This window comes from Trichogramma pretiosum, unplaced genomic scaffold, assembly GCF_000599845.2.
Source record: "Trichogramma pretiosum strain Unisexual culture from Peru unplaced genomic scaffold, Tpre_2.0 scaffold125, whole genome shotgun sequence".
Lineage (NCBI taxonomy): Eukaryota > Metazoa > Arthropoda > Insecta > Hymenoptera > Trichogrammatidae > Trichogramma > Trichogramma pretiosum.
In genome coordinates, this window is record NW_019640812.1 from 55,582 (window position 1) to 69,183 (window position 13,602).

General features: G+C 43.2%; 1 protein-coding gene across 3 annotated transcripts in view; it reads left to right on the forward strand.

The window, feature by feature from the left end:
- Positions 1-13,602, forward strand: part of LOC106655730 (myb-like protein Q) — a 44,961-nt gene that overhangs the window by 9,223 nt on the left and 22,136 nt on the right. For all 3 annotated transcript variants that reach the window (XM_014376262.2, XM_023461452.1, XM_023461454.1), the window contains exons 2-3: positions 7,086-7,275; positions 7,985-8,297. In XM_014376262.2, coding sequence (XP_014231748.1) covers positions 7,086-7,275; positions 7,985-8,297 — 503 coding nt within the window. The remainder of the gene's footprint in view (positions 1-7,085; positions 7,276-7,984; positions 8,298-13,602) is intronic.

Here is a 13,602-nt window from a genome sequence, read left to right on the forward strand (position 1 = left end):
TCAGAGCGATCGATAAAAAAATTTCCAAACTCTATTTTCGTCGACAAATTCAAAGCGCGCGAAATACGTTCACGAACAACAACGCGTGTATAATAAAATTAAAGCTGCCGGTAAATCGGCGATTCACACGCAACAATGCTCATATTATACGCGTCTGCACGCACGCGATATTGCTTTAATAGTTTACAAACAGTCGAATTAATTTGTAACGAGAATACTCATACATACGTGTGCGCTTATACTCGTACTCGTCAAAACGCAAAGTCGAGCGGGCACGCATAAACACTCACACTTGAGCGAGCTCGAGTCTGTCAATGATGCATTGTTTCGACGATATATATAAAATATATAAACGTGTACGTACGGGAGGCCACGATTATTAGTCCTTCTGTCTGTGTCTCTTTTTCTACATATATATATTCGACGTCTCGAAACAATGGCTCGATTTTCACGAGCCAATGTGCTATAAAGTAGCCGCGCGTATGCATTTTTTCATTCTCCGCGCGCACGTATATACCTGTATCGCCGTCCGACCGAGCGATGCAAGCAGACATGTCATACGATACATGGAAAAAGTTTCGTGGATCATCTGTTTCGTCATCGCGCAAATCATAACGTTATAATAAAAGGCACGTGTTACGTTTCGAGCGACGATCGATTAATCGGAATTGTATTACTTTAGCATTGGGTTGTGAGAATCGAGCTGCTATAGCATCTCTTTTGCGTATAGCATCTCTTTTGCGCGATCGGTCGATATATATTGCAGCAGACGAATACAGCGAACGAAACGACTCGATTAATTATTAGAAGCCGTTGCTGCTGCGCTTGAATTATAATGTCACTCGAAAATGATCGACGGATTCAACGAGGCAGCTTTGGCGATCAGCAATATTAACTTGCATTTGAGGCGAAAGGGTCCTATTGCATCTGTATAGTTGCATAAGTGCTTATAGCCGACATTGCGCACCGCGCACGACTGAACATCGTCCATTGATTCGTTAAATGCGATTATAAGCCGAAACGTAGGGAATTTCTCGTTTTATGCATAAATAGGCACGCGCAAATTATAATATTCCTCTTCTAATCGTTTGAATCGCAGCGCGACTCAATCGAACATTACCCATCTCTGGATCGCGCGCGATAAAAAGAGAAAGAGAGACGTAATAATCGTCCGGAAGTCGCGTTCGAAAATTACTTTCAATGAAGATACATTCGTATACATAAGTACAGCGAAGAAGGAAAAATACCACCAACCTCGTGAACCGCGCGCGAATCGAGTATAGATGAAAGGAGGAGTGTAAAATAAGGCGCGAATATTACGCGCAATAATAAATCGCGATCGAAAAAGCGCGCGCGAAACGCGATACTCCGTACACTTCTCGACGCTGACGCGTGGAAATAAATTAATCGCCTGCGTATACGCAGGATACCGCACACTCGTGTCTCAAGGCGATTGAGAGCTACCTGTGAAACATATTGAAAAAAAAAAATGAAAAAAATGTCCGATCGACGCGCGCCAAGAGAGCTTTCGGCACGGGCTGCTGCAGCCGCCCGCGCGCGTATACGCTGCACGCGTAAGCCGATACCATCTGACGCTTGAGAAACAATTTTTGCTCTTCTCGCTCGCTCGAGCTCGTGTATAGGATATTTCGATGTTTCTCCGGTACGAACTTACGAACCCAAGAGGTACACGAAGAAAGTTAGAAAGCCTCGGTGCGAAGTACGTGTCGAGTCCTAGTGTTAGCGGGCATATATGGTAGCGTAATGTGACACTGCTTATAGAAAATATTCGTTACGCAAAATACATTTAATTTTAGGCTCCGTACGCGCTTGCGTATCCGCTTAATATTAGCTTTTATTATAGCACATCAATCGCGGCGCGTCAATTTACGTACTCATATTCGTATAGGATCGCAATCCTTTGCGTTGAGCGCGAGCTTATATACCTTCGACGCGCACTCGCAGCAACGAGAGTTAGAGACAAGTACGCGCATTACTAGAAATCAATTTCGTTTAGCTGCAACTTTCCATCGTCCGTCGTCCCTATCTCTCGGCACAAATCAGCCGGCGTGCGTACATCTATAAATACGACGCAGTCAACGTCTCGTCGTCGTCTCGAGGAGGCCTCTCACTTTGTATAACACCTGCCTGAAAAGCCTCTGCCTATAAGCGGCGCATCCCTCGAAGATCGCGCATAATAATGTGTGTGCAGCCGAGCGGCGGCACCGCGGCCGACCGATAATTATTATCGTCCACTGCCAGCCGAGCTGACGTTTATTGGCAGCCGAGAGAGGATCGAGAAATGCATTCGATGCTGAATTTATACGCGCTCGCGTCTCTCGCGCGGCTACGGTACTTGGTCAACCTCGTGTAGATAATGCTTCTTCGAAGCTTTTTTAGCTATGAAATACTGTAAAATAACGCTGTTTCGAGCGAAATATACTCATGTAGTAAAGCTTAGCCTCGCTCTGCGTATATACAATAGCGCATGCTCGAGTAAGGATGTGTTTAGTCGCAACGGCAAATTTGAATATTACTACATTACCGAGTCAGGCGTGCGTGTAACGTGTTGTAATTTTTTTTTTTTTATTTTCTTTTTTTTTATTTACCGAATTGCAATTTATAATTGGGGGAAGTGGCAGCTCCGAGGCGCGCGCGCGAGCACAAAGAAAATTGCACAACTTGTTCAGCGTCTCGTCTCGCCCGAAAGTAAACGCACACAAACATACAATAGGCTGAGCGGATCGGTTCTCAAAAATGCTTTAAAGCTCGCGCAACATCGTATGTATATGTACGCGAGTAGGCGTTTGGCGCGATTTCGAAAGTCAATCCCTCATTAAGCACTACGCGCAAGTATTATAGGTGAGCCTCGCTCTTGCCTATATACTTATAATATGCATTTCTGGGCCTGCATTTTTATTCGTTTCTTTTTTTTATCATTTCCTCGCCTTTTCGTCTTATTAACCGAGTGAAAAGGCAAGTGTACAGCTCATACGCGTGCGTTTCATTCATGATTGCGAGTCCAGGAGTATCTATATACGCACTCACATAGACCCGTTTATCGTCTCAGCTTATAGTCTCTTATAGTCAATTAAAACTTTGACTCACGCAGCGGAGCTTTCACTTGTATATAATAATTCACGCGTATACTAAATAGATTTCTGCCGTTGCTTGTAACAGTCGTGTTTCTACACGCTTGTTTATATTATACGCTTGTAAATGAAATTTTGCTAATTACGTGTATACGCGCGATTTTCCGTGAGTCTAAGGCCTCGACGATCATTATGATTTGTTATTAAATTAGCGAATCGAGTAACCCGACGCGCGTAAATATGCTCAAGCGTAATATTTACATGCTCGTTCGACACGATTGACAATTTCATTTTATATTATAAAACAGAACAATTTTATGATGATGGTTGCTATAGTTTTTAGACTTTTATGTAGTTGATTTGAGAAAATTATTAGAACTTGATTAACGTTCAAATTGCTATAAATTTGGCATATCCATGTTCAATACGGATATCCTGTCGTTAGAACGTTGGTATTTATCGAATCGGTAATCGACGTACAAATTGAAATTTGCATTTATAATTTCGATCGAATTAAATTTATGCAAAAAATAAGTTGGTCAAATCTTGAAGAGTTCATTGACTCTAAATTTCGTTAAATACATCTACTAATTACTCGATTTAATGAGTTATATATTTTACAAGATAAAACATGCAAGTAATGCTCCTGCGCATTTAGTTCGGTAATATTCTCGAAAGTTGTATATTTTCGCATTCGGCAATAAAATCGATTAATGATGTTCATAAAATTTTATTAGCTACTGCTCGTTCTGGATAATTATAACTGCAGAAATATCACGTTTTATATCCAATGATCGATGCCATTAGATAACCATTAAAATTACTAGCTGTACATACGTTATATCAAAAGGAAATACAAACATTTCTAAAAACTTTAGGTCCGCACAGCGGTAGAACTTTGGAGGTAGAAAAACAAACAGAAAAAAGAGAGAGATGGAGAGAGAGAGAGAGGAGTTGGCGCTCACGCGCAGCACAGGAGTCGCGTGTCCGCGCGCAAAGAGCCCACATTGCTGCCTGTAGTAGATAGAAGTTGTGTTTATATATACGACGGTCACGCGCCACGTTTTTGCCACCCATCAGCCAGATCTTTCTCTCTCTTCCACTCATAGCAGTTCTCTCTCTCTTTCTCTCTCGCTCCGTCTAGATCGTGTGCACCTTGCCTGCCTCTCTTTCTGCGCCACGGCTATATATGTGTATAGTAAAAACAAACAATGGCTATTATGTGGAGCATTATATACCTGCTATATAAGAGGCCTGCTAACCGTGTTTGAAGAGAGGCAAGAAAAAAAAGGCATCGAGCGAGCGAGAGAGAGAGAGAGAAAAGAAGGAAAAAGAAGCTTTAAAGAGAGAGAGAGAGTCGTTTCACACGTGAATCGCTCGTGCAACGCCACGCGCGCGGCCTGCAGCTGCTCAATGTAACACAGACCACACACTCAACCTGTGCTCCACTACTGCTAATACTCGCGAAAAAGTTGAGTAGGTGCGCAAACACAGAGAAGTGGAATGATTCAGTGATTGCTCGTCGAGTAGTGTAGGAGCACGGCTGTAGCATCGTACGCCGGAGCTTAATTAACCGAGAGAGAGTAAAAGATAGGACGATGATATTTTGGCTACAGCATTAATTGGTACGAGTGTCTGCGTTTGTGTGTGTGTGTGTGAGCAGTTGCCAGCTTTTAAATACTCCGCGTGATTTTCGTCCTTGGATGGTATTATAATTGAATATTTACAAATGTACAAGTGTGAAAGTGGCATGCTGAGTTAAAGCTCGCAATCTCGCACGCTTCACACGCGAATTTCACGATCAAGTATCAAATAGTGGTAATCATTGTCATTGTGCGTGTGAATTAACAAGCACGCGCAGATAATTTGGGCGATGAAAAAGGCATCGATGCTATAGCAATGACATTTACCGATACGCCTCGATATCGAAGCTGCCACGTGCTGGACGGTCGCCGTAGCAAAAAGCCAGTAGCAACGCGAAAGCCATCGCTGTATATATATTCGAGCACACGCGTACATATTATAGGCTGCAGACACGCATATTGGCGAACAATATTCATTGTCGTATGTAAGTGTATGTATAAAGAGAGGACAATCGTGGGAATTCCGATAGACGGCCTTGCTCGGTTACACACTGCATACACACAGACACACAGACATTGCTGCGAGTTGGGCGATTCATTCATGCTCGAGCCTGCACTCGCTCGATGCGATCGTCGTCGTGTGCGCGCGATCCCGAGAGAGGAGCTTGAGCGACGGGGTTGACAGATCAATCGGCGCGACGTCGAGCTCTCTTCCTCCTCTCTCGCTTATATATACCTTCGCTTCTCTCTCGCTTTCTGTCGCTCGGCGATATATCGTGTCCGTACGTTGTACCGCTCGGCCGTATCCTCGCCGCGGCTTTTTCCGATCCTTTTTCTTCCCAGCTTCGTTCGTTTTTCGCTACCGATCGGAGCAGGCTGGGTATATATGTTGCCATATAGAAAACGACAGTGTACAGGATAGGTAGTCCTGTATAGTGGTAGCGGAGTTTCCTTTAACGTCAGTTTCTTCCGTTTGTCTCTCTCGTTCGAGACTTTGCCGATCGTGCCGATGCGTGTACACGTCGACTAGTCAACGGATGCTGCTGCTTCTGCTTCTGCTTCTTGATGCATGCGCCTTTTCCTGTTGCATCCGCTTTTCTTTCTTTGCTGGCCGCGCTCGTCGTGCGCCGCGGCTACTGTGTGCATCGCCTGTCGAGCTTACGAATGTGTCTTTTCTTTTCCATGTACACGCAGGTATTTGTTTTCGCGATACGTCCAATCGCAGTTTTTCTTTTACATGGCATGGAAGGAAAAAATGGCTCGTACTTCCAGGGCTCCAATATGTACAAAGTATGTTACAAAAAGTGTGAAATGACTAATGAATGATGAAATATCGGCGCAGCGAAACAGATCGACGATTGATCAAACGATCTCAGCTTATCCTATCGCGTTTTTCTTTCTTAAACCCTGTGCAATTTATCTTTTTTCTTCTTGAAAGACGCTACAAACAGAGCGCAAGAGCCATTACCGCTTCTCTCTTTCTCTCTCTCTCTTTCATACCGTTCAGGCGATATCTTCAGCAACGAAACGATCAGCCGTGCGATGGCTCGTGCCAAGCTCTCTCTCTCTCTCTCTCTCTCATCTCGAGCATTTTTTGCAGCTCGTCCAAAGTCAATTACTCCGTCTCGCGCACGCTCGAACCGCAGCCGTATATATATAAACGCGGCACGCTCGGCTTCACTTTGACTCGGCTCTTTCTTTGCTTATTCGATCATCGGCTCGCGCGCACGCGGTAGCTTATATATTATATACACATCGGTACTTTATTATTTTACAGTGGCAGAGGGGGCTGTCGCGTGCGCGCCTGCAAATATAGACTCGATGTAAAAGTTGCAACTGCGCCTGATTGAGAGTGTAATGAGGGACTCGAAGTGTGTAATGTGTATGTTCGGCTAGACCGGCAAACTTCTGTAAAGAATACTCAACGAGATACATAATAGTAGCTATTAAATAATAATAATAATAATCGAGTCCTTTTCCGAAGCATCAGAGGTGGCAATCGGTAAACGACAATAATTATTCATATAAAATTGGCCCGCTGAACGATAGCAATGATTGATACAAGTCGCACGGCGCAGTGTGTACTTGAACTATACGTCTCACGTTTATCCCAGCTTGAACAGCTTGATACACATTGCAGCTCCACAATCTAAACTGTATTGGTCTCGATCGAAAGCCGCGCCGAGCTCATGGCAATGATGAAATAGCATCTAGGTCGATCACGTTTTTATCATTTTGTTTTATGACTCGCTCGATATACCAAACCCCCTTTTTTTTATTGTTACAAATGAAAAACATTTTCTCAACCGCAACCGGTCGATTCGTGCTGATAATATACATGCGTTATCCTGCATCTACATTTCATAATTTCCTCAAAACTCATTTTTTTTTCTCGCTTTTTTTTTCGCAGGATGCTGGAGAGCTACGAGCGTGGAGAGGTGACACCACCTCCCGGCGGCTACGCAGGCTCGCCGGGGCTGCTCGCGCTGCACTCGTCCATCTACGCGACGCCGTCGTCCGCGCAGTCGCGGCCCTTCGACATCGACTCGGGCATCGATGGCAACGACAGTCCCATGTCCATGGACACGCAAATCATACCGGTAAATATGAGCTCCATATAAGTATTCAGCAAAGAGTGAAAGAGTACGCAACAAGTTATTCAATATCGTTTTCCATTTGGCAATTGGATTTTTCATTGATAAAAGTTAATGTTACATGTGTAAAACAAATTCTACGCTCGTATACTCGTGGGAAGACATACTATCATATATATGTAGTGATACGTAATGAAACTACAATAAATTATTGAACAGCGGTTATAGAATTTATTGAGATCTTTTCTCTGTGACTGTCGCAACCAAACTGAGGCTCAATAAAATCTTCCTAGACTGCGAACGCTTTGAAGTGCGTCGCCACATATATACAATTTGGAAACAATATGTTGCCACTTGCAAGTTTACAATACTCCATCTATTGGTAGAATCAAAAAGTTCTGATTAAGATAAATCTTGTTACAATACAAAACGCATTTTGAAATATTAATCATCATATTTTCCTACAGTAAACTCTATATTTTCTATTGGATAATATTTATTATGTTGCATAGTAATTTTTAAAATTACGTTTTTGAAAGGCGGAGCTACAAAAATAATTAGTATCGTAGTATTAAATAAATGTGAAATATTTAATACATTAAAATTTTTTCCGAGTAGTGATGAACAAAACTGAAAAAAAAACATATGTAATAAACTGAAAGTTGAGAAAATTCACCAGTTTATAGTTATAAAATTGTATCGTTTGTACTTACAGATACCAGGCATGCTAAGCAGCCAGCAACAGCAGCAGCAGCAGCAACAGCGACTCGAGGAAATGTCGTGGCTGAACTCCGGGCCGACGCTGCAGGACTACCAGCAGTCGCTGGGCGGGCCGATGGGTGGTCCAGTGAAGATGTGCCACGGCGCCGGTGGCGCAGCTGCCTCGGCCGCCGCCGCTGCCCGAAATCTCAAGGAGCAGCGCATACGCAGGCCCATGAACGCTTTCATGGTCTGGGCCAAAGTCGAGCGCAAGAAGCTGGCCGACGAGAATCCCGATCTGCACAACGCCGATCTCAGCAAAATGCTCGGTAAGTGAATCCGATAAATATATAATAATTGAACATACATTGTCGGGGCTGTTTTTTCGTTAGCAAACCTCTGTAAACTTCGTATAGATGCCGTATAGGCGAATTTATGCCAAAGTCGCTTTCCACTAATTATTGCGCGCGTTCGACGTCATCGCGCAGTCCAGTAATTTTCTTTTCCCCTTGCGAGTGGGTGAAGTGGGAGGACGACGATGACGAAGAGGAGGAGGAGGAGGAGAAGGAGGAAAAAGCGACTCGGAATAATCAGGACGGGTGATTTTTTTGTCTCGTACATCATCGCTGTTTCGCGCGTGTGCCGCGCATTAACATCCGCGTATACACGTATACATAAGCAAAATCGCAGCTCTCGAGTTAAGAATCGCGCACAGCGCAGCTATACTAGTACTTCTTTATATCGTAGCAGATATATGTTATACGTGTGCATCTGTGCAGCCGCTGCACCTGTGGGAATAAGAAAGCTAACCATCCTTGCTCTACCTTTACTCGCTACGCTCGGTATACGTTTGTATATTTATATTATACGTATTTAGCGATATGCAGGGCGGTGGTGAAAAGAGTTATTATTTTAATTATAACGCGAAGAGCCGTGAATGGAATCTCCATTTACGGGGAAAGGAAAGCAGCAACGGCGGCGGCTTACGCTCTCGGTACTACGTTGCTTTACTTTTTTTTCCATGTCTCCCTCTCTCTCTCTCTTTTTAAAGCTTGAATACATATAGCGTAGCATTGTCTCTTCTGCACTGCACGGTTCAATCTCTCTCTTTTTCGCGAGACAGCAGCACGTATACTCTTATATCTTGTGGGAGGGAGCCATACCGATACCGCGACGACTATACGTTCTAGATCATGTTTTCGAATCAAGGTCGCGATCCGTGCATGCGCAGTGTACTCCGCGCGAAAGAAAAAAATCTATCTCAAAGTCGATGCATACACACTTGGAAGAGGTGCGATCGAGGAGCCATATACGATTGTATGCGCGCTCGATCACGCGGCGCGAGTACATTAACGAAACCGGAGCGTTCACCTTGCCGCTGCAGCTCGCGCCAAGGCAGCGAAGCTCCTCGACTGCTGCTGCTGCTGTTGCTGCAGCTCGTGTATAGTTGGGTCAGGAGAGATATGCGCGCCTTTGCCTCGCGCCTTCAGGAATCGTTACGAAATCCTCGATGGGTGCAGGCTCGACGGTATACACTTCTATATTGCTACTGCTGCTACTCCTTCGGCGTTGTAAGTATGTATGTACATGGGCTTGTATAGCGGCGCGCGTTATAAACTCGATTAGGGATTAGCGAGTTGCTTGCCTGTATTTCGTTCGACTGGTAACTTGTGTATTGGTAAAGCGGTGAGGGTCGTTTCTCTCGAATCTTTTTTACAGTTTTATTTTACGTATAATTTGTTCGATCATTGATTTTTTTGATTTTGTATATTAATTTTTATGTTTTGATCAGGTGTTAAATAAGTTGCATTTTTTGCGCCCAACTTAAATTTAATTTATTACTTGCAAAGATGCCCAAAAATTCTCTCTTTAATTCGTTCACTATTTCTATTTTAATTTGGTTTTGTATTTAAAATTGCCCTTTTTCGAGTGGTCAACTTCTTATAATAGCTAAAGATGAGTATTTCTATCAATCTTTTAACAATTTATTGCCTGTCAAATAGCACATAATCATATAGATAATAAAATTTGCGATAAAACTTAGTATCATGCTAGTTTTCAACTTTATTGAACTTTATACACTCACCTAAATACATACTCTGAGGCTCTAAACATATCTTTACGAAATTCCAACTTGCACAAGTGCGCAGCTTCTCTTCCTCGCTCTTTTTCTCGCTGATTATCGCTTATCGGCAGAGCGTCGCGCCGAGTAAAAGAAACAGAGGGAGAAGAAGAAGAAGAAGAGCTACTTCGACGAAAGAAAGAGAGAGAGAGAGAGAAAGAAAAAAAGGAGAGACACGAAAAGAAAAACGAGAGCTCTCGTGGTTGGATCGGGGCTTGAATTACTGTCGAACGATTACGACGGAGCTGCAGCAATCAGCTGTAGCGATTACGAACACGCCACGAAATATATCTACGGAGCTGCCAATGCACACTGCTATGCTCACATTCGCATGCAGGAGTATAGCTGCTTCTGAGGCTGCAGCTGTTGCTATTTATAAATCCATCCTTTTCTTATCAATAGGCTGCAAATTGCGAATTGAGTCGTTAACGGCTCTCAAATCGGATACCGGCATTGAATGGCACACTGCTGTGAAGATATATACGTACACACGCCTAAATTATGTATAATATATAAAGTTCAATTGTTTTATAACATATACGAAAATCGCGTCGCAAGTTTTGGGAAATTATTTTCGATCTGTTCTGCAGAGGAGATATAGAGAGAATATCGACGATATAAATCTTCGATTTGCACGTTATAATATTATAATTCATCTCTTTTCCTTCTTTCTTTTTTTTCTTCGCGGTCTATCGAAAGCCTATCATTGCACGAGTTTTATTTCTCTCTCTCTCTCTCTCTCTCGTTCTGTTGGGCCGTAAATCAAACTTACCACCCGCGCGCGGGCGCGCGCCTGCGTGTGGAAAAGTCACACCGCCTTTTAGCGATGTGGCCAGGCAGATTATTATAAAGTATTCGTCGGTATATATGTGCTACATGGCGATTATTATTGCCACATAGCGCCTCGAGTGCCGTGCCGTCCCCTCCTCCTTGTCCTCCTCCTCCTCCTCCTCTTCCTCCTAGCTCGCATGCATGCGCCACGACCGAGTCGCCCAAGCAGTGCATGCTTAGTAAAGAACTGTATTATATGCATGTGATATCTTTTGCTGCTTCGCTCGCTCTCGTATGATGCACACGCCCGAATGCCAAACAGTCTCGGCTCTCGCTCGCTGATATCTTCCGGCCCTGTGGGTCCTCTGCACTTCACTACTATCCGCTGCTGCAGCTTCTCTTTTTACCTCCCTCCTCGCGTCGAACCATCCTCTCCGGGTTCGCATTTCTGCTTTTTTCAGCTATTTTATTTGTCGAGCTGTTTCTCTTTTGTCGAGATTCGTGACCTGTCGCACGCGCACGAAATCTTGCATAGATATTAATTAACATGCGTCCTAGTTTCCAATAGAGCTCTGAGCAATCCGTGCGATGATTGGCTTTTTTCGTTGTCCTTCCATTGTGTGCAAGCGCAATTTTTTTCATCGCTCGATTTCCATACGTATCCGTGAATCATCTAGTTAAAAAAGCTCAGGAGCGACCTTTGTCATTTCAATCGTTGAACTACTTTTTATGAATTCGCGCAAAACTGACTAACATATTATAAGCGTTACATAGATCAGAGCGATGAATTGTTTCTCATTTTTTTTTCTCGATGCGATAAGGCTCGATTTTTTTCTTTTTCTATGCATCAAGTTCGAAGAAACCAAATCAAGATCGCCGCGGCTGGTGCACGAGGACGCGAGTATTATATGTAGTGGAAAACGAACAGCGAAAATCGATATAAGAAGTGCATCGTCGGAACCAAAAAATATCTCATTTATATATACACCTCACTTATACGAGAAGATGTCTGGGAGAAGCGCCAGGTGAGATTACAAAAGCTCCGTTTTACGCGCCTTATTCACGTACATATACGTGCCGTGTATATGTGCATCGAACGGACGGAAAAATGCTCGACTTTTACAGACTCTTTGCGCGCAGGGCATTATAAACACGAAACACGCGTCTGCAATCTTGCCGCGTCGAAAAGTAAAGCTCGATCGAGCTCTTAACTACACGTGTGCCAATGGGCATTTCATGTATTTCGTCGGATCACCGGTTTACGTTAGAGAGGTTGATTTTTTTAAAAGGAAAAAAAACAAACAACAAATGAGGAGAAAAGGAAAGTCATTAAAACAAAGATGCAAAACGAGATCAACAAGAATGGGTCCGATACATTTTTGCCAATTAATATGGAATCATAATGATTGAATGACAATATTGACTCGATATATATGGAGAATATGCGACCGGGGCAGTATCGAAAGTAAAAATAAAAAGTAACACAAGTGTACAGGAGACGTGTGTCGCGTGTGTGCATCACGCGCAAGTATTATACACAGTTTGTGCACTGCGACAGTGGCGCGTGCGCTGCACATTAAAAAGCTCGCGAATAACGCCGAGAAGAGAAGAGAGAAATAATCGAATTACCGAAAGCAATTTACGAAGAGAGCGAGCGAGAGAGAATAAAAAGCGAAAGTGACCTTACCTGACGTGCGCGGCTCGTCCGAGCTACATATATATAGCGTTGCGAAGTAAAGCAGAGTTAGATCAAGAACCTCTTCTCCTACATATATATACTGTGTGTAAGATGAAGCAAGAGAAGAGGTGAAAAGACAGACAGAGAAAAGGGCAACGGTTCGCGACGACGATGGTAAAGTCCAGCAAGGCACAATATCGTCTCTCTTTCTCTCTCTCTCATATCCGGTGACATGCGTGCTCGTGCATCTTTATTAATCATTCCACGCGTATACATGCGTGCGTCTGTTCATACGCGTATGTATGTGTGTATGCGCGTTGCTGTTTTCTGAGCTCTCGTGCTACCTTCTTCCGTGCTTCGGCGACATATACATGCTTTTAGCTCGTGCCGCTGCGCGCGAACCTTCCATCTTCCTTTTTTTCTTGGCCGCAGTATGTGTCTCCTGCTGATGATGAAATGATAATCGCTCGAGTATACGTATCTTTTAATTCACATAATTTTGCATATTTTTTTACATTTTTTCCTTTATAATCTTTTAAGACTGCAGTCAAGTTTTATACAACAATAAATGATATATTATGGTTCATTTGTAGTAATCTGCTGTAATTTTCAAATAAAATACGATCAAAGAATATACGATTTACATCAGTGACTAGCTTTATTCATCTATCTGTGCGTCGTATAATTAACCGCCGTTAAATTTTATGAATTTTTTTCATAGATATTATAATTATATATATTGACCGAGTTCAACGTTATGATTGATATATTTGAGAAGCGCAAAAAACTCATGAATTAAGTGCGGGTGCAGCTGATCAACACAGCCCCGACAGAGTAACAAATGCGTGACACGAGCTCGTGCTTTGGCTTCATAACAAATGGAATACGCGCCGTCATTTCTCGCGCGACCCATCCTCTACGATAAGAAGATCATTCGCGACTTTTTGTTCTAGTAACTGTGTACAAATGCGATGCACCTTTTTCTCTCATTGCAGCTGTGGTCGTTCATCCCCACATTGGTCCACACGTACATCCAGTCTCGCACATATATACTGCATAGATA